Raw genomic sequence first — 21,417 nt, forward strand, 5'->3', positions numbered from 1 at the left:
AACGTGTAAATACCTAGTTCCGTTATGATGGGGATGTTGGCTCCGGTCGAGATGGAGATCTGCCGGACTATTCCGTGGACGGGGCTGTTCTCCGCTGAAGATCTGTCCATCCCTGGCGGTGTGAAACCTGAAGCGATTGGGAATTCAATTCAAAATTCAGAGGCATCATCTAAAACTAACATAGAACGGGCCTTATTGCTTGACGCTACTTTTCAGTGAATCAACCGGTTGGATATAAGCGGTCGGTACCAAAGTCAACGCCCGGTGGTTTGTAAAGCAAGGTGTTACGCATGGAGATGAGACGGGGTCTAAATTCTGCAGGACGAGAGAGAGAGAGCCCCTCGATATTAGTCTAATGCATAATAGATGCTACATACAAACTCATTTTGTACTCCTTCAGATTGCATGTGCGAGAGTGGCACAGGCCTCTTTATGTGAATAAAAAGGTGCATGGTATGGATCAGCCGAGTAGAAACCTAAGTGACACGAGATGGAATTCCAAATGACTTGACGTTGCGTGCCTTCCCCAGACTGACAAGTAAGCACATTAACTGGGTGACACCGTATGCATTATACATGGGCGCTGTTTTGACAACCACTACTTAGTGCTGACTCAGGCAAATGTTGGGCCATGTATGTATTAGCCAAACAGCGAATTTGGCAGGTGTTTTTTTTTTCACTCGCTCCATAGGTCAAAGGTTTCTAAAAGCTTTGCATTCAACGCCAGTGAAGGGAAATTATTAAAAGCCATTTCAAATCACTTGAGTGCCTTATTTTTTCTCTCCCTGTTTTCTCTCAGCAACTATTATCATACAATATTAATAAATTACAGAATATTATTTATATTATTTATCTTTGTGTTTTTGTTCTGTTTATTTATGCAATAAAGTGCAAGTGTGGGTAAGAATATTTTTGTAAATACTTTCTTGCACACTCAATATAAATTATTTAAAAATAAGGGAAACACTGACCCAAGGCAGCTAACGCTAGCAAAACCCAAGGCAGCTGTAGCTAGGATATCTTGAGGCAGCTTGAGCCAATCTAACCTGAGGCAGCTAAAGCTAAAATAACCACAGGCAGATAAAACAAGGCAAAACCAAAGCATCTAAAGCTAGGCTAATATGAGGCAGCTAAAGCAAGGCTAACCTGAAGTAGGTAAAGCTACGCTAACCAGAGGCATCTGAAGCTAAGCTAACCCAGACAGTTAAAGCTATGCTAACCAGAACCACCTGAAGCTAAGCTAACCTCCGGGAGCTAAAACTATGCAACCCTAAGGAAGAATAGTCACTAAACGTCATCGTCAAACAGAGACCGAGAGGTCAGCCATGTCAGTGCCCAGGGAGGGATATCCTGGGCCTCTGCCAAGGCTACCCCGCCTGCAGGCCAGAACACATCATTGGGCTACAACGAGGGTACAACCGTTCACCTTGGGAATTAGCCTGCAGGAGTCCGATGCTGTCGTCAAAATGCATGGACTTGATGTTGAGCGACGCCAGGATGCACTCCTTGTCCTGCAGCGAGGCGTCGTCGATGTTGTTCTGGTTGGCCGACAGGATCACGCACATGTCGCACAGGTTGATGTTGACAGCCCTGAGGTCGGCGCGGCTCAGCGGCGTGCCCTTTAAGACGGGAGAGCGATAGAAAACTTGATTAATTAAACCTTTGTTACAACGTCACAGGACACGACAGCCGAGCTGCTACGATGATGTTGAATGGCCTGCATTTATATAGCTCTGTTATCCAAAGCACTTTACAATATTGCCTGACATTCACCCATACATGCACACATTCCGACGGCGGAGTCAACCATGCAGGGCGACAGCCAGCTCGTCGGGAGCAGTTAGGGTTAGGTGCCTTGCTCAGGGAAACCTCGATATATCGAACTAGCAACCTTGCGGTTACCAGCCAACCCGCTCTACCTCCTGAGCTACTGCCGCCCACCGATGATCCCTCCAGGCTGAAACTTGCCATCGATACTGCCATGCTTACACGCATTCGAGGGGGAGGGTGTCGTTCTGCCATCGTCTTCCAACCCAACTAATCCCTGTCAAACTCACTGATAGGATGGAGACCTTGGGGAAGTTGTGCAGGGTCTCCCACTCCCTCTTCAGGTACTCCAGGGAGCCCACGAACACGATGTGCTTCAGCTCGTGGTAGTGGAAGTTGCTGGCCCGCAGCGGCATCACCAGGTTCCGTAGGCCCACCAGCGCCGACTTGGCGTCCCCGAAGATGCACACCACCACGTGGCCACTCAGCACCGTCATGGCCGCCTCGCTCCGCGTCTTCCAGGGGGGTACATTTTTGATAAATTGTTGCATTTTTATGCTTTATGATAGAGTGCGATAGACAGGGAGGTATGGGAGATAGAGGGGAGGGCATGCATTAAAGGACCACGGGCAGGAATCGAACCCGGGTCGCTGCAATCAGGGCTTAGCCTACTATGCGATGGGAAAAATGTTAACAGATTTTAGTTTGTTTATTTACACACAAACGTCTTTACTACATTCCGTGCATAGCCACTGTAACTGATGCTATTCCACCCAGGATACTATATAAGGCATCTGAAGAGGAATATAACAAAAAAACAACAAATGGTGGGAATAATCATCTGTAGGCCTACGGGGGGCAGGGTAGTGTAGGTGTTAGGGTGTCTCAGTCTCAGCCCAACAGCACTGGGTTTGATCCCCAGTATCGTCAGACTACATGTATGCGTCCTTGCGGAAAATGCCTTAACCCCTCACCCCAACAACTGTTAGTCCCTTTAGATAAACAAGCATCTGCTAAATCACTAAAACAGTATTAACACAATAGAAATACCGGCCCAGACGATTATTTTATATCCGTCTTGCCATCTTTCCCCTGTTCCCCTTCACCTAGCGCTCCCGCCCCGCTGATCATGTGACACTCCGAGGCGCGTCCATTAAAGGACCCCCGCCAGTGATTTGCAGAGCGACATATGTATTAGTGGGGAAGAAATGTTCTATGAGCGGGCGGCGGCGCCCGTATAGCAAATGACATGTCAAACACCTCATTACGACATGTTTAAGTGCCCTGTCAACCTCTGTTGGTTGCTTGGAGACCCAAGGCATCTGTCAAGGGGAGAGATGGGGGAGGGGGGAGGGGTGTATATAAAGCCTGTCAGCAACAAAATGACGCGTGTGTGTTCGAGAGCACGGGGGGGGGGGAGAGCCGAGTGGGGTGATAGGGAGAAAGGGGGAGGACAGAGTGGGAGGAGCAGTAAGTGGCACCCACCAGGAGAACCTTCTCGATCTCTTTGGACGGGCACCAATGGAACATGCCGGTGGAGTCGTACTTCTTCACGTTCATGTCCATGCTCTCGATCTGATCACCTGCCGGGATGATCAACGGGTCGTGCCTGGTAGAGAGAGAGAGAGAGAGAGAGAGAGAGAGAGAGAGAGAGAGAGAGAGAGAGAGAGAGAGAAACAAAGCGAGAGAGTGACAGAGACAGAAAGGGAGAGAGAGAAGAAGACACGAAGCGAGAGGGAGAGAGAGAGGCCGAAAGGGAGAGAGAGAGGAAATGGGAGAGATAATCTTGTTACCAAGGAACAAATGAGCTGAGGAGATGGGCAAGAGCTCGGCGGTACGTGACCAGGACCTAAGAACATCATTCACACGGCCAATCGGAAACGCTTATCCAAAGAAACACACATCCGTCTGGGGCTGGGGATAATTGAGTGGCAGATTGAGACGGTGAGAGCCACACATGTGGTCCATCCCCTGGAATGGTTCAGCAGCTAACAGCACCTTGTGACTGAGTGTTTAGGTCCACCGTGACGCTAACGATAGCTTTACACGAGAGGCGTCTTCGGTGTGATTATTATTAAGGCGCCAGGCACCCCGGTGGAACGCAATCGTCAATACCACATCGAAATGTTCGGCACTCGACAACAAACAAACTCGCCCTCCCCCTTTTTCTTTCCTTCCCCCCCCCCACACCCTCCTAGTCTTCTCTTTGTTCCTCCCTGTCAGAGTTAATCTGGGCGCCCGCCAACAAAACCGTCCTGTCATCCCGCGGAGTGACATCAGCGGTGGCGCCCGGGCGGAAGGAGACGGGCGGCGGCGGCGACACAGCGCTGTGACTGGCATGAACGCCGAGAAGCAATTATGGCCCCCATCCCTCCGACCGCTGTACCGCACACAGCTTCTGACGCACGGTAAAAGCTTTAACAGACCACACTTTAAATATTTTAACCATTTGCCCAATCGTGTTCGCCTTTTCAAAGTAAAGGCCATTAATGTTTCAGCGGGCGTCATCCAGATCCGCATAACTCGTTTTTTTTTACAAGGCGAAAGGGGCTTCTTTGAGTGTAATCCCATCCAACACTGACCGCTTATGTGGTCCGTCGACAAGAAGGACTTGTGGTTTTATGCGGTTTTATGGTCACTGAAAGAGGAGTTATCCTTCAGTCGGAGCTTAGGTCAATGCAACTGGCGTTTATATGCCTGGTCGTTTTAAGGGAATGCCGAAAACAAGTCAGAGCTTCAGAATTGGATGCATAAAAGTTGCATTGTGCATAATGTTCATGCACTTCAATTAATTTTTTTGACTGTGTAATGACTCAGAATACACGAAAGAAATAAAATGAATATATATATATGCAGGCTAACGTGCATGTCTACCGCATGACCATCATACATGCCATCTAGTGTACCTTATGCTGCTCGGCTACATTTCCCCATGTCACCAAATCGACCTTGTCAGACAGATTTGAGGGTAATCTCTTGTGAACACACAGACCATTGTTCCCCCCCCCCCCCCCCCCCCCAACTCTTAAATAGTTCATATCTTTTCTTCTGTAAGAGGAGCGTTTCCCTAATCCATGTGGGTATTCCAGAAGAATGAAGAACCTTAAGTAACGTGTTAAGTATGCATGCCGGTGTCATTTGAGACTACCATCCCTTTAGGCTCTGCGAGAGAGCCATGCCAGAAAAGTTCCGCTGTAGGGCGTGTACCCTTAGGCGAGACTGCAGTGTCCTTTCAGGGACGTGGGAGTGGTTTGAGGGGGGTAAATGTCTCGCCATGATGCGCGTCGCTCGTTTTCAGGCTCCGTGGTTCATCACAGTCATTTGAAATACTGAATTTGTATTGTGAATTCTATTCCCCCTTTTTAAACACTTAAACACTGTTACTGCATACTGTTTGACTGTTTGCTAAGGTGTCCAAGGGGATTTAGGTTTTGATTTATAAACAGGGCTGGAGATGCTTAGCAATATGAACTATGTTGATATGTAGCCAACGAGCTTTATGAATAATTGTGTAGCTTTTTTGTGTTGTGATACAAATAGTTGGATTGTTTCATTTAATGTCAACTCCTTTCTTCTAACATTTCTTTCAGATGAAAATCATATTTTAACCCATTTTGTGAGTTCATTTCCTGTTCTTATTAAATCTTAATCTACAATCTTCCAAGTTCTATCATGCTGGCTATATCTTTAGACAGGTACACTGCTGCATACACATTTGCTAAACAATTAGGCCAATCAATTATTAAATAAGTAAAACAAATTGCATTTAGTTTGGAAAGCAATATTTTGAGTTGAAAACAGGTGACAACGTAGGTGTTCCTTCATCATGTATCTGCATATTTCACAAAAGAAAAACTTGTGCTAATACGAGGGGAAATAATTGAGGGTTTATTTAGTAAAAAAATAATTCTTTCTTCCTTACACTTCAGCTAAATATTTCATTGTGCGTCAAACGTTATAGCGCTCACTCAACGGACCACTTGTCACATCAATATGTCCGGTGCGGATGACGACTAGCGAGGCAGAGCTCTGCCAAGATAGCTATCTTTCACAAACTGTCAACCGTGACAGCCTGTCACTGTTCCACGCCGCCGGTTGCCCTGACGATATCCTACCCGACGTGACGTCTATGTCACCTTGTGGTCGCATGCGGGCAAATGCCTTGTGACTCTTGCTTAATTAAACATGCCCCATAATAACCGATCGCAGAGTGTTGCATATTCAGGGGATTAATACCATTAGCTGGTGTTTGTCGGGGTATGGGTTTGACTCCTAGAAGAAATTTATGAGAATAACGATTCTATGAATGGAAATAATAATAATAACTATGGGTAGACCATCTCACTGTATGCCCCATTATTTCAGATTTTAAACTTAAAGGGCCCTATTTTAACGGTCTGAAAGGCAAGTGAGAAGCGCCAAGCGCAAGTAGCTTTGTGGGTGGTTCTATGGCGATGTCGCTAGTTTACCGGCGCAAAAAATTACTTTTGCGCCCGGCTCAAATCTAAAAAGGGTTGGTCTGAAGTAGCCTAATTACCCGTAGGTGTGGTTTGGGCGTAACTTGCAATAAACCAATGAGGGTGCCAGCTCCCATCCCCTTTAAGAGCCATGAGCGCATTTGAATCTGACGAGTTGATATTTTGACAGCGCGTCTGCAGTCTCAGATGAGACAGATGCACATGAATTTCAAACTTCAAATGGCTCAGTTTATGGCCAAATAATACGGCCTAATTCACACATGGAATAAGGTTTTCTTCTTCAACTTCAGAAATACTGAGTCCTCAAATAAATTTCAGCAAAGAAAACTTGTATGATATAACATATGATATGCGGTAACTGTGGGTCTATTTAATGATATACGCAATACATTATAAACATCGTTTCTTACCAGTATTGTATGCATTATCGTTGTCGAGCGCGCCCGCATTCATTCATTCTTTTTAACACTCACTCGCGGTAAAACAAGTGTTTTCTCATGATAAAATACTCATCAATCCTAAAAGTTATGAGCATGTACACGATGTCTGTGTCAAGAAAATACGTGTTTGCTGTACTGTGTTTGCAGATGCATTGATTTAAAAGTACAACTTATTACCGCTGTATCAGCTGTTCTTTCCCAAATAATTTACCAAGAATGTGTGGCTAGGTAGATGAGAGAAGCAAAGTGTATGCGCGAGGTGCACAAGCAACATTATGCATGCGCCCTTAAAATAGCATCTGAACAACGCGCCACTGACTTTAAACCAGGTATTTCCTGGTTTGTGGCGCAAGTGGTTTCTGAAACTGCAAAATAGCACCAGGCAACGTTTGCGCCAGAACATCCCTCCACCTTTCGCCGAACCGCCCCTTGGGTCGCAAGATCAATCCCTAATTTACCGACGCGTGGCGCAGGAGGGAAAAGAACCCTCTGCGCCAGTTGCAAACTAGCAACGACACATGCGCCAGTGATTAAGTCAATTGCGCCGGATGCAAGATAGGGCCCAAAGAGTTGTTGTTTTTTCACTATGACTTTTATGATACTATTTTGACTGCTATCTAGGCACTATATGAATCAAATGTATTATAATCATTATATATGTAGGTCATTATATAGGTATAGTTTGAAAGGATCTGAGTAGTTGTAGGATTCTCCTTTATTTGGCCCTGCAGTTTACACCATAGAGTTTAGACTTTAACACTGCTGTTCTCACTGCAAGGCTTTCACTTCAAACATTACAGTTGACACCGTAAGGTTTACACCCAAAACACTGCTGTTTACACCGTAAAGTATACACTTTAACACTGCTGTTCTCACTGCAAGGCTTCCACTTCAAACACTACAGTTTACACATTAAGATTTAAACCCACAGTTTACACTCCAACATGGCTGTTCAAACCGTAAAGTTTACACTCTAGCATCTGGTCACTTTAACACATTTAAACCATCAAGTTTACACTTCCAACACTGCTGTTCGAACTGTAAAGTTTGCCCTTAAACATGTTACATATAACACGCCGAAACGGCTGTTCAAACCACAACATTTACCCTCCCAACAGCGCAGCAGGAGATGTAAGCATTCAAAGCTCTCCTCCTGCCTCAAAGAGGCTGACAAGAGCTCGCTTCTCAGAAGCCCACAGCCAATCTGTTGATCATTACTTATTTACTAAGGCCTGGAGGCCCAGGGTTCTGTAAAAACACATTTGATATAGAATACACCCAGATGTTTGTTTTTTTTCTCTTTTATTTTTCCCTTTCTGCTCGGAGCGATGAAGTATCCCTTAGGCTAAAGAATATCTCCCTCCACTGTGTGGGCAGTGCACTTGAAATATAGCACAACCTACAATAGGCCTCTGACTGGACTGCACAACATCAAAATTTAGATGCACACATGTAGATATTAGCATAACACATGTCTAAATGGCAATGTTGATGAGTGTGATGTTTGGTTTCTCTGAGAATTTGATGATATAGTTGAAGGCTAATATTCTCCAATTTGGCATCATTTTTTGATACCAACGAACCAGGACATGACCTGCATCAAGTCATTCAATACCCTGCTTTAAAGAGATCTAATAAAAATAAGGAATTAATGGCCATACAAAACGAAAGTGTCGAAAGATGAAAAACAACATGTTGTGAGAGGAAAGGATTATATCGTGCTAGACAGTAACCAAAGACACATCTTCCTGACACTAGTTATTGCAATTCATCTTTCTGCCATGATATTGTGTAACAGCCAAAAGGATCAGCCAAAGTGATGTCTCTTGCCATAACAACTATGTCACATCACCTGCTTATAATATTGTTCGGATTGTTGCTTTCCCCTGAGGTATTGGGCGTAGTTTCCACACACTCTTTACCACCATGTCTGCACACATCATAGCAAGATACTCTGTGCTACAGCTGTATATTTGGTTCATGAATGCCAAATGACCCGTAGCCACCACGAGCGGTGTAAATATGAAGTTCAATTCCGGTACACATCTTAGATCCATACACACATTGTGTTGTGCGCTCTGCAGCGCTCTTTCCCCCCCCCCCCCCCCCCCCCGCCTTCATGACACTTAATAACAATGCCTGGTATCATTAGCGTTCCCGTAATGAGTTCATGCCGAACGACGCCGCTTTCTCCTGTCAAAATCAATAACCGACTGTGTAATTCCCCGGGACAAGATAAAAGCAAGGTACCATTTTGAATTCACTTTTGATTCCGACGCCACGTATCATCCGCAGGCCAACGTGCCTGAGGACAGCTAGCTGGTAAGCCTCCACAATAGTTGAATAGCCCTGGGCTATTCTATCCTGCAGGCGCGCCCTGATTGGCTGCGGTTGTCATTAGTGCCAGGGCGGTTTAAGGGCCCGACAAGTCTTGTGCGACGGTACACACGGAACAGAGGGTCACCACTTTAGAAGCCCCGGCAAGACAGAGAGCCTTCTTGTGGAGTGGGGTGCTCCACATCCGTTACCCTCTTGATTTAAAACGACTCTGACTTGAGGTCAGCCGCCGTGATGCGTTCTCTGACAAACATGACTATTGAGTACAAATGTTACATTTAATGCAAAGGTGCAAAATTGCTTTGTATTAAATATGAAGACGGTGGTGTCGATCACATGATTCGCCGGAGAAGAGCACCGGTGTGTCCACGTGGGCTAGAGGTCACATGACCCACCTCATGATCTTCGGGGAGCAGTTGGGCGAGCTCCTCACGCCCCCGTTGCGCTGCTTCTTTTTGGGCGACAGCGTCTGTTCCTCTTCGACTGCACGCCGGTCAGCGTTTTTTTTGGAAGACGGGAGTCACAAACGTACACAAACATGAACAAAGAAGAACAGAGAAAGTGGTTAGAAAGTGTGACCACGGCAGATATCAGCGGGAGAGAGTTAGAAGCGAAGAGGGGATCGAGGGTACGGGTGTGAGAGATAGGGTAGGATGCTGTGTGAGACATTATGGTGACAAGATGCAGTGCTGCATTGGAGCAGAGTGAGTGTATGGCGATAAAAACATGCAATAGCAACGCCATGAACAAAAGACATGCCGAACAAAAGATATGCAGTGAAAAAGTTCTTGTTTGTTGCTGCTCTGAGACGTTTGCTATTGTTATTATCATTATTTGTATTCTGAGGATAATTATAATCAAGCATTATTAACATTTGAAGCAAATCTTCCTTTCTGAAGATCTAATGTGTACAGAATTTATTTCAGGGGATTGGGATAGAAAAACATAAACATAACTTGTGTTCTCCAGCAGAATGATTTTTTACGTGGTTTGGGTCAACTTCCTGAATCACTATTAACGTACAACTAAAAACAACTGACTGACAACTAACTCAACCAGTATCACTGCAGGGATTTCGTTGGGTGGAGGACATACCCCTTCCATGCCACCGTTTATAATCACACCAAATTAATACTTCCAAAAAAAATAAAAGTTTAAAGTAAATAAATCTTCACGTCGTTTGATGTCGTTTACACAATGATTCATACCGTCAACGCCACGAAAGCAGAACGCGTCTCCTCGTACAAAGAACTTGAAAAGTGTCCCTGCATTAAATTGAATAACACCTCCAAAGACTCCATCCACGGGTGGAGAACACGCAACTTCAAGCACCGCAAGGCAAGCATGTCTGCGTGTGACATGCTTCCTAATGGAAGACTGGTCCAAGCCCACTGGGGTGGGGGGGTGTGTATGTATGTGTAGAGGTGGTGGTGTTGGTGGAGGGGTGTGTATAGTGGTGGTGTGGGTGTGTCGTCAAGTCGGAGGAGATGCTCCAACACACACACACACACACACACAATTGTCCTTCACCTCTCTCTCTCTCTCTCTCTCTCTCTCTCTCTCTCTCTCTTCAATATTTAATGTCCCCCAGCTGACAGCTGCACACACCGGGTCATTAGTGAGGAATGTTACACATGCAACCACTCCAGCCGTCACACCGCACATGTGTTAGCCGTGCTGTTGGGCTCAGACCTCACACTGCACACACACGCACACACACACACGCAAGTTCACATGCGTGTGTGCGCGTGTGTGTGTGGATGTTGGTCTCCTTACACTGACTGAGTGTGGCGTGATCGGAGTGACGCGGATGGTATCTGTATTTGACGGGCAGACTGCGCGCCCTCTGGAGCCTGCCTCTGACGCCGCCGCCGCCGCCGCCACGCCGCTCCCCGGTCCCCTCCCCAGCTCCCTGGAGCCCGCCCAGGGACCGTAGGCTCCCCTTGCGGTTGTTTACCAGCGGCACGAGGCCGCTGCCGCCCGCCGCTGCTGCTACAAACGCCCCCGCGCCCCGGCTGCAGCCCTCTGGGTGACGGGTGGGGGCGCTGGTGTTGGTGGTAGGGGTGGTGTTGGGTGGGGAGGTGATGAGGTGGCGGGGTTTATTGGTGGACCTTTTGATTCGAGGCTCGTCCTGCACTGTTAGATAAGGGAGAGTTTAAGGGATAGTTTCGGAGTCAGGATCAGTGGCGTCCATTTTTTTGTTTTTATATTTGTTGTTGTAATTTTTCTTTGGTTATTTTTGGTTGGATTGGGATTCCCCTGCACTGCTAGATCAACCGCTAGATCAGAATACAACCAATAGCATTTTTGTTATTTTCATATTATTCGATTGATTGAATCGGATTCAGATTTGATTAGAAGCGACTCAAATAGGACCATTGCTGTATGTTCGGTGCCATGTATATGAGCAAGGCATTAACACTGCAAGGGGGTTAGGGGTTTGATTGCCACTGGGACCAGCCATGCTACGAAGGTATGCACTCATTATTGTAAGACGCTTAGGTTAAAAGCATCCAGCAGTCAGCATACATATTATTATATGATGTTAATGGAATATCTTTTGTCTGCTAACATATTTTCCGAGGGCATTCAATGGCCAGGGTGTGGTAATTCTTTATGGCATAAGAATGCTAATAGTTTAATAATTAAAAGTCCTCATATTTATTAAACACCACTTAACCACTTGCCGTAGCCTTTAATGAAAAGTTGGATTTGACATTTACTTTGGTATTCATAATGAATATGAATTAATAAACATGCTTTCAGGTGTCCGGGTAATTATTTGGAACAAGAACAAGGAGGTGATAAAACTAAAACAATCATTACGGCATCTCATTCACCTACATTCATATATTTTACAGTACACCTTTACTCTTGGAATATCTTTGCTAATATTCAACATTGCAAATAGTACCCTTTTATTAATCCAACGCCAATGACTTTAGCATTCTCTGTTTAATATTCATTTAAGTAGTAGTAGTAGTAGTAGTTTTATCGAGTGAAAGGCAAACAGCCATTCAGTATTGTATCATAAAGTGGGAACCTTTTTGAAAGGCGGTTTAAAGCGGAGTACGGAGCAGATGATGATTATTTTTGCAGTCAGCTGTCTAGCAGATTATCCTCTCGTCCTGTTGAGCTTCAGTGTTCATCTGGCCCACGTCAAACATGCACAGCCCGACTGCCGGCCAACGCGTTGTGGCACATTCTCTTGACTACCGCACACCACCCTGTTGGAGCTGGTGGCCTCGAATGCCAACCCGTCCAACTTCTTGGAAATATTAAAATATATTTAAGATAAAATATATAAATAACACGTAGGAACCCTTGGAATCTCTGTTCAGCAGCAGGTTTTGGATTCATGATCAAATGAAAGATGAATTGCCTGAAAATGATTTAATTATCTATTTTATTCATGGCATGTTGTGAGTGTGACTACTTCCTGTTGAATCATGTGTGTGTTTTTTCAGGCCGCCGCTAGAAAAAAGCAACTCGACAGCTAATATTAACCAGAGGCCCAATAGCACCACCTACTGGTGAAAGCCGTACTCTCTAAACCAGCATACCGTAATAAAAAACACTTCCAACCGTATACAATACGACAACTAAAGTCTTTGTAACGTACAAGGTGGGTACATAACGGTCAGCAGAGCAGCGAGAAGCAACACAGGGACATTATTGAGGATGAGACGATGAGAGGGGACACAAAAGACGGATGACGAGGGTGAGAAACACATGAGTTCGTGAGAATGAAAATGGGAAAAACAAACTTACTTGATTTGATATATCCGTTATAGCTATTCTTAGCTGGGGAGAACACAAAAAACAAATGATAGGTTATTGGGGAGAACAGGTTGAAAGTAAATCATAAGAAAAATGTAAATAGCAACTGAGGTTGGGTTGACGTGGTTACACATGGCACGGGGGTTGCCCAAAGGCCCTTAAAAAATGACAGGGGTCTTAACTGCCACAGGCAAAGATAAGGGATATAAAAACAAAAGGGATTTGCAGAAAAAAAGAAAGAAAGAAGTGATTTGCTGTCATATGATTCGCTGTCAGTGGGCATGAACTCTGAAAAAGAAAAGAGTTTGTTGATGAAAAATAAGTCAGTGGATATACAAAATCACATCTAAAACATAGAATAAAATTAAAAAAAATAAAATTGTGTTTTTTACTTGCTTTCCTGACTTCTATAGGATACTGATACGGATTTGTGTGAATCAGAAATGGCCGAATATGATATGGTTGAAATCTACCCTGCTATTTAATAGTAAATATTCACTATTAACCAACTAACACTAATAATTAAAACACTGTATTCACATCCGATCAGCAAACCAACTTTTTCGTATGATGACTCATTGATTTTTATAAAAGGCCCCGGTTGCTGGCAGTAAAGGTCAGGGCGTGGGGCCAGAGGCGTTCCAGCGTCAGCACCGTTCAAACTGGGGCCCGCCCTGGCCCTGGCATCTGTCTCCTGCGCCAGCGGAGCCACGAGAACTAGCAGGCTAGCATCTGTCCCGCGACCATAGAGCAGGAGAGGGGCTGGGGGGAGGGGACCAGGGAGGGAGGGAGGGAGGGAGGGAGGGAGGGAGGGAGAGATTGCCCGGTGGTGAGGAACTGTCAGGGCGAGTTCCCTGACGACCGGTAGCGCTCCCGAAAAAATGGAAATGAAAACATAATTTTCCCGTCAGGCCGCATAAGGCCCCCTCGCTCCGCGTGTGGGTCACGCACCATGTTGACAGCCCCCCCCCCCCCCCCCCCCCTTCAGCTTAGCCTAGCGAAGGCACCTACCCCCACCCCACTATCCATAATAACACATGGAAGGGGTGGAAGACTTGGTGGTCTCGGGGGCATAAGGGCATCGGCACGACACTGAGATTCAGTTGGTTGTTGTTTTTTTGGTTGGTGTATCTGGAGATGTTAGGCTAAGCATGAGTGACAGTTTCCATGGATTAATATAGTGGTTAAGCATTAACACGCTGCTGGTACTTCAGACAGTGTTTTTGTGCCTTTAGTCTTAAAAAACTTTTTTATATTTGCTTTTTGCGTCATTGGAGAATGATGAAGAAAAGGAATCCACTTCGAAAAAGTGCATCTGGAACTACATATTTAAATCTTGACCTTATTAAATACAGAGCGCAATTAATCCTCATCAATTATTTGTGAGGATAAACAATGCACTGTTAAAGACCTTTAAAGTGCTCCGAAATGTCTATACTCAAATGTTATCCCAATATTGAAATTAACATGAATAATTAAATTAGAATAATTGATGGCATTCGGTAACATAAGTTATTTATGTGAAAGGGAATCCTACATTTAATTAAACATTGTATTAATTACATTATAAAATCGGAATTAACTTAATTGATATACTGTCTACCATGAACACTCACTCAACATTCACACTAACTCTTTGTTAACCCTTTCTACCAAATGCTCTTGGGTCACTCTTATGAAGGCACATTAACAACCTTCTTCGCATATTGTCAGCATAATGTCCACAAACATTAAATGAAAACCATTCGCTTTGGGAAATGTTGACAATCGCAATTAGTTCCATCACACGGCCAGTGGAAATTAACTGCAGGTGTGTGCACCAATGAGCAACAGGGTGGGTCCTTGCAGCTGCGCCAGTTTAGGCTCCCCTGAATATGCCTGAACAACCATATGACAATGGTTCTGATTGCTGCTGATGGTAACTGGTGGAGGTCTTCTCTGAAGGGCTTCTGGGAATGCCACAACAACCTTTTATCTGTCCTTTTATGTTCTAGGGACAACCAATCAACTTAAAGTTTGATTGTGCCGGTGTGTTACGCATCAGTATGCCTCAGTTACTTTGCAATAAAATATGATAAAAAAACAAAAACATTGATAAACAAAGACATTTACATACATCAAGAGCATGCTTCACAAAACCATGAATATAAAAATATAAAAAAACAACAGATTGTTCACAACGTCGGCTAACTACGAACCCTGCGGCGGCTACGACAACCCACCAACGAAAACACTGTAACAAGTGTGCAGATCCAAAGAGAAGTACCCCCCACCAGGGTCCTATGACCCCCTCAAAACAAACCACCACGACACGGAACGTGCAGACGGTCGCACCATGCTGCGCGCCAGTCCAACACTGGCGCGCACGGAAACACAACAACAACAACAACAACACCGGTTTTGTGCGATGTCGACAACTTACAGGCACGCAACGTGGTCGAGCAGTCACTAACAGAGACGACGGAAAGTGGAATGTCGCGTTGAGGCGCGTCCGTGTTACAATGCACATAGACTGGCATGCAAGAGCAGTCGCGGTCCGCGCTGCCGCAATCAAAACAACATGCCAGCTTCATTCTCTGGTAGGTCGACGACCTCTTGGCTAGGGGTCAGAGGTGGAGATGGAGGGGAGAGGAGAGGAGAGGAGAGAGTACTGTTAATGTCGAGGAGGTCAGGGGGGGGGGGGGGGGGGGGAGGGAGGGGTCGTCTGGGCACACACCTGGTGGAAAGGGGCGGGAGGGAGAGAGAGAGAAGGGCGGGGAGGGAGAGGGAGAGAGGGAGGGGGACAGAGAGGGAGAAACAGGACAGGCTCTTGGGGAATGGCAGAAGAGGGCCTGATATCGTTGACGTGTGGAGTAGAAGGGGAGTATCTGTCTGGCAGGTGCAAGTGTTGGTTCAAAGTGATGTGTAATTAATTTCATTCGATGGACTTGTGGATCACTGTGTACACTTAAGTTTGAGTGTAATATTTTAAGTAAAAGAATGTACTGGGGGAAATACCACCATAATAAAAGGGAATATGATTTGGAGGGTAACTTTAAGGAGAGAAGTGAGGGGCGGAAATGGCGTAATCATTGAGGCCTGTTATTCATCAACGCAACTTCTCTGTAGAAATGTTTCTTTAAAATATATTTTCATGAAGGCAACCGAAATTCCATGCTATATCCGTAATGCACACACTTTCTGAGTGAAATCATAGAGCAACACGACAGAAGCCTGAGAACAAAATATGCATAACATACATATATAAAATGCCATAAGAAAGTCACATAAAAAAGTCACAATGCCTAACATGAAGCTACGTTGTAATTAAAGCTTCATAAATGATTTGATGGGCACTGTTCTCAAAGCATAAAGACCGTCAGTCCTACAATTCGCTGTCACATTAAGTGACAAAGATATGCGCTAAAAGAAATCATTTACGTATATACTTCCCTCTGATGTATACGACATCATGTTGCAAGGGTGTTTGAGAATTTATTAGCCATGGATTAATCTGTTTGCATAAGTAACGGCCACGTTGTAGGTTTGGTGTATTAAATGGTTTGGGCGACATCTGGTGGTAGTAAAAGTGTAGTGTAACTGGGTCAAGCAGACGCCAACATAGGAGTGATTCAAATAAAAACATTATCAGATAATTCAAAAGATCTGGTGACAAAAAGAAAGTGTGATGGTCAGGTAGAAAGCATATTTGACACAAAAATGACAAAAAGATTCAATTCAACTGTCGATATTGCATGGCCAAAAAAGAACATTCTGTCAATCTTTTGTGTGCCTTTTTTTAGAAGCTTGTCAGTTGAAGTGTTTGGCCCTGACGGGGGGTTGGGGACAGGAACAGTGAGCATTGACCGTAGTGCATGCAACATGTACAGTCAGACAGTTCAGTCTGTAGGCAGCAGGCTGTGGTGGCTCGGTTATTGTCGGACAAAAACACACATATTACTCACAATATATCACTATAAAGTGAAAGTTAAAGACATTGAGGCAAGTTTCCAAGCAGCAGGAGGAGAATAAATCAAACGGGAGGGTTAGATTGGCCACCGGCCGTGAAAATGAAATTACAATCAATTCTTAATTCATTTGTTTTAAAAAAAAGAAATTACATTTCCCTTATCACGCTGCTTGAGAATGGTCAGCTGCACAAAAAGTGTTAAGTCATACTGACGAGTGACATGAAAGGTACAATAACATGAGATACTCATGTTGTCATGCAGCTCGTTGCCATGGATAATAACCCCGCCCTCCACAAACACAACAAGCACAATGATCGCTGTGAAACAAGGAGCTGTTCCCAAAGGACGTAGGAAGTGCAGGAGAAAAGTCAGGATTAGGAAAAACATCAACACAACTGAAGGTCTCCTGTGTCAGATGTCTTTTGGTTCACCTGTGTGTGAACCCGCAGGGTGTACAAAACACACCCTGTGATCTCTTTCCCGGGGCAGCACATGAGTTACAAGATGTGACACAAAGGTGAATAATTAATGCTTTTACTAAACATCCTGGACGGGAGACAACACAGCTTTGGTTATACTGTTTCACGGCTACAGTTCACTGGTTCAGGTTTCTGATTCACCACAGCCAATCAATGCCCAGTTGGAGGCCTGGAACGGTGCGATAAGAACAGGAAAAGGGCGGGCACACTTACATTTCTTGCATCCACACTTCTTGATCCTTTTGGGATCTGTGATGTCATCATGGCAAGCTTTGCAGTAAAACAGCGCCCTGTTGAAAAATGCCGTAAGAGATCTTTCAAATATATATATATATATATTATGGAAAATACCTGCTGGTTTAGCAAGTTCAATGAAAGATGATTGTTTTAAGATGATTATAAAATCTTTGTTCATCTCGTGAATAGCAAAATCTTTCTCTGCTCTTGTTTCAGGAGAAGCCTAATGCAAAGGCAGTTACAAACCCAAAATGATACGCTACATTTCAAAGACAGAGATAAAAACAAGCATCCTCTTTAGACGGATGTGTACTCTACCTCTTCACTTCTTTGGCATCGCTGGCAATGAAGAAGCCCAGGGTCCCTTCCTCCATCTTGACATGGTTACCAGGGTTTATGAGCGTGCTGTGGGGAGGGTGAACCACACCATGTTTTGGACAGGTTAGAGACGACAACAATGGCTGGTCTCTAAATGAGGTCTTAATCTCGAATTTTAAATGTTTCAGATTCAGTAATACAACCCCTACAACTACAAAGATGGAGGATAGTGAGGACAATCATCATGTTAAGTCACATTGGATATAAGGTTCTGCTAAATGAATAGATGGCGATAATAGTAGATGTTTGTTCTTACCTGCTTTCCCTCTGATCAGATTTGTACTCAATAGCTATGAGTAACAGCTTGAGTTTGACGTAGCACAGTCTGCGAAAGAGGAGGACATTGTTAAATTGTGATTGTCTTAGGTGCTCTTTGTGATTGTAGTGTCTAAGAAGCATTCTTGTTATAAATCGAGAGGTCGTAGTTGCCATAGAAAAACTATGAAAGAAGAAAAACATATTAGCTGTTGGAAAACGGGTGTGAAGGGTTCTTGAATGTGCTTACTCGCAGATGACTGGAAAGGATAAGCCCACAAAGGCACTGGATAGATACTCTGTATACATCTCATTGGCAACGCCCTCCAGGTAATATTTCTGCCAAGTATCCTCCTCGATCTAGATGGAGATAAACATTGATACACAAAATCTATTTCAGCTACACACATTTTCAAAACGTTTTTATCACCATATTTATTCTTTTAGTCTCTTTACTCTTCTTTAATGCACCAGTTATCGCTTAAATGTGAGTTCATCTTGGGTTTTGATACAGCTTGTTTGGGTTTTTAGAGCTAGCCAGTTAGACAGGGTGTACTTTTTTTATGATTTCTTCCTTGTACTCATTAATTGCCTTGTGCCTTGTGGATGTTATATAAATAAACTTGCTTCGCCGTCACACCATACACATATCAACACTTCTCGTTGAGAATTTAATTCGGGCATGTGTGTGGGCAGCACCTTGATGAAGGACCTCATGGAGAACAGGTTGGCCAGCATGGTGGACAGGCCCTGGGCCAGGCAGCTTTGGGCGATAAAGCCAAGCTTCAGCTCCGCCAGGCAGATGGCGTCATCCCCTTCCTTCCAGTTCCAACTTGGAATGTTCAACAGGTGGGCCTGCGGACCGAATTAGTATCCAAACATTTCATTCTGCTGCGGTAGAGCTGAATCATACGCTGACACACGTTCCGTTCCCATATTCTGTCCCGACTGTCGCTCACGGCGTCTTTATGTGTAACCGGGCGGTTAGTGATCTAGTTTCGTGTTTAAGGGATAAATAATAAAGTATGGGATCGTGTAGAGTTCCCGCCTACCTTGTTGTGGTACTGCAACATCTGGGTGATAATCCTGATCTTGGGATGGTAGTTCTTAATAGAAATCACCCTGATGAGGAACAAAAAACAAGTCAGCTTTTTCCATATCACAAATTTTCTAATTTCCCCCCGATGCTACCAAAGCTCAGCCCGATGTTGTCATGCGAGTCTATTCCTCGGGAAAGACGCAACGGTCTTTAGAAGTGATCGATGGGTCGCTGATCAGCCAGTAAATAGCTTAGCCTGAAGGGAGCATGAAGCCTGGTGGTTTAAAGGTGGTGAGATCATGTCTGTGTGGTGCAGGGATGACTGTATGTTCCTCCCCTATGCACACTATTGAAATCTAGGGAGTGGTGTTTATGTCCGGGCCCATTGATTTCCCTATAAGCCTGTGACAAGACCCCAACATTAACTGTCTGGAGAGGACAGCAATAAAAAATGACATGCAGCCCAGACGACCATTCCCTTCCATATCCCGTCTCCCCTGATGATGAGGTTGAAGCAGGGCGATGAAACGGTTGATTTGCTGTGACGTGATTTGAAATAGTATTCACGCCCTTAATGAATGCTGATTACCACAAGCAATCAAATAATTTCGATGGGAAGTAGGAAGTAAACAATCACGGTACGTGTAATATATGCCAAAATCAATTAGGCTTTTGGCCTAATCTATTTGCACACACACGTATCGAAACTATCCAACACAAAACGAACACTCACACACGAACACACACATGCGCGTGCGCACACACACACACACACACACACACACACACACACACACACACACACACACACACACACACACACACACTCTGAAGCAGCAGTGCAACATGAGCTACCTCATGATATTGGAGGCATCCTCTGCATCGGGGTCTGCGCAGTATTTATTGGCTAGAATCAAACAAGCGTCCGCCGACTCAATCTGAAAAGAGAACGGCAATAACAGAATCAAATCACACATCTTAAGTCCCAGAAGGGCTTCTCCACCGTGCCTCTTTGTATTCGGTGATGAGGAGAACCGCCTTTATACAGTTTGCAGTTGAGTTTCACACAACATATCGCTAGCTTTACTTTTCCCCATTTTTGATTTTGCCTTGCATTTCCAGCGTGCATTTTGTTTTATTTTACCAGGTTAGTCACATAAAATTACGAAATAATAACGAAAAGAGATCTGGCCAAGAGGGATGGCTAGTACACGATGTGACAGCACAGTTGTGAGAAGATAGAGCTATGGGTGTGGTGTTTGTGTACGTTTACCTTGACTCTGGCCAGGTCGTGGGGGTTGAGGACAGACCCTTGGTAGAACTCCACCTGGGTGAAGTGGCGCTTAAACAAGGCTTCCAGCTCAAGATTAGGGGAAATACTGAAGGGACACAGCAACGCATGCACAGCTCTTAGAACCAGACACTTTTAATCTCACCAGAGGATTTTTGTAAAGGTTTGCAAGATTATGTCATTGGTAGAAAAAAAGGAAAAACTAATGATATGTATGAGTCCAAGGTTATGCAATACAAAGAGAAGAGCTAAAAATTTGAATGTTGCTACTTACTTATGAAGAAAAACAATTTCTACATTGACATCATCCCTGTCCTTGTGTAGGAAGTCTTTGAGAAAGTTGGACACACTCTCCAGTGTGATGTGACCGCAGACCACTATGTGCCTAGGAAACCAGGCGCAGGACAATGATGAAAGCAGCTTGGAAAATGCAATCAAAACAACACGGATGATATTCATTTTTCAGAGTGGACTCCACAACACTGTCGTACAAAAATATAATCCAAATCTGAAACTATCCAAAAAATGTTATAATACTGCTGATTTTTTCCCGATTTTTATCTACGAGTCAGTCAATCTGTATTCACACCGCGATTGAATTGTAGACATTTTGGGTGGAAACAGGTGGAACCAGGCACTCTGGATTTAGATGCTTTATCTGTGCTATGGAGAGAGAGGGTAGGGGAGAGGATGTGGCAGGCGGAGGTCAAAGACTACAGTGGATTTGGAGTGTGGGATTAGACCGGACCAGACAAGAGATTAATATTATTAGTGTGTAGTGTTGCCCTACTTAGAGTCTTTATACATAGACTCTCAATCCAATATGTCCGCTTCCTCATTCGATTTCTGCAGTTTAAATTTAAGTTTGAATTAAAAATTTCAAGCATTAACATGGGCAACATGTGTGTGTGATGATATGCATACATTGCATATATTTTCATTTTATATGAAAATGTTTACTTCCTTGGTCCGGTAATCAATACAAA

At 44.4% G+C, this 21,417-nt stretch overlaps 1 protein-coding gene across 1 annotated transcript in view; it reads right to left on the minus strand.

Annotated features, from left to right (window-relative positions):
• The window catches only part of LOC307090599 (calcium-activated potassium channel subunit alpha-1a-like), a gene marked incomplete at its 3' end in the record, with an annotated part of 77,352 nt that overhangs the window by 9,559 nt on the left and 46,376 nt on the right, over positions 1-21,417 (minus strand). Inside the window, exons 10-24 of the mRNA XM_079757331.1 lie at positions 20,706-20,816; positions 20,414-20,519; positions 19,996-20,078; positions 19,154-19,223; positions 18,801-18,956; positions 18,352-18,461; positions 18,103-18,171; positions 17,787-17,873; positions 17,445-17,521; positions 12,794-12,826; positions 9,418-9,505; positions 3,253-3,376; positions 2,058-2,282; positions 1,427-1,619; positions 14-127 (exon numbers count right to left, since the gene is read on the minus strand). Of these exons, the coding sequence (XP_079613457.1) occupies positions 14-127; positions 1,427-1,619; positions 2,058-2,282; positions 3,253-3,376; positions 9,418-9,505; positions 12,794-12,826; positions 17,445-17,521; positions 17,787-17,873; positions 18,103-18,171; positions 18,352-18,461; positions 18,801-18,956; positions 19,154-19,223; positions 19,996-20,078; positions 20,414-20,519; positions 20,706-20,816 (1,646 nt within the window). The remainder of the gene's footprint in view (positions 1-13; positions 128-1,426; positions 1,620-2,057; positions 2,283-3,252; positions 3,377-9,417; positions 9,506-12,793; positions 12,827-17,444; positions 17,522-17,786; positions 17,874-18,102; positions 18,172-18,351; positions 18,462-18,800; positions 18,957-19,153; positions 19,224-19,995; positions 20,079-20,413; positions 20,520-20,705; positions 20,817-21,417) is intronic.

Source organism: Pollachius pollachius (genome assembly GCF_949987615.1).
Source record: "Pollachius pollachius genome assembly, chromosome: 19".
Classification (NCBI taxonomy): domain Eukaryota; kingdom Metazoa; phylum Chordata; class Actinopteri; order Gadiformes; family Gadidae; genus Pollachius; species Pollachius pollachius.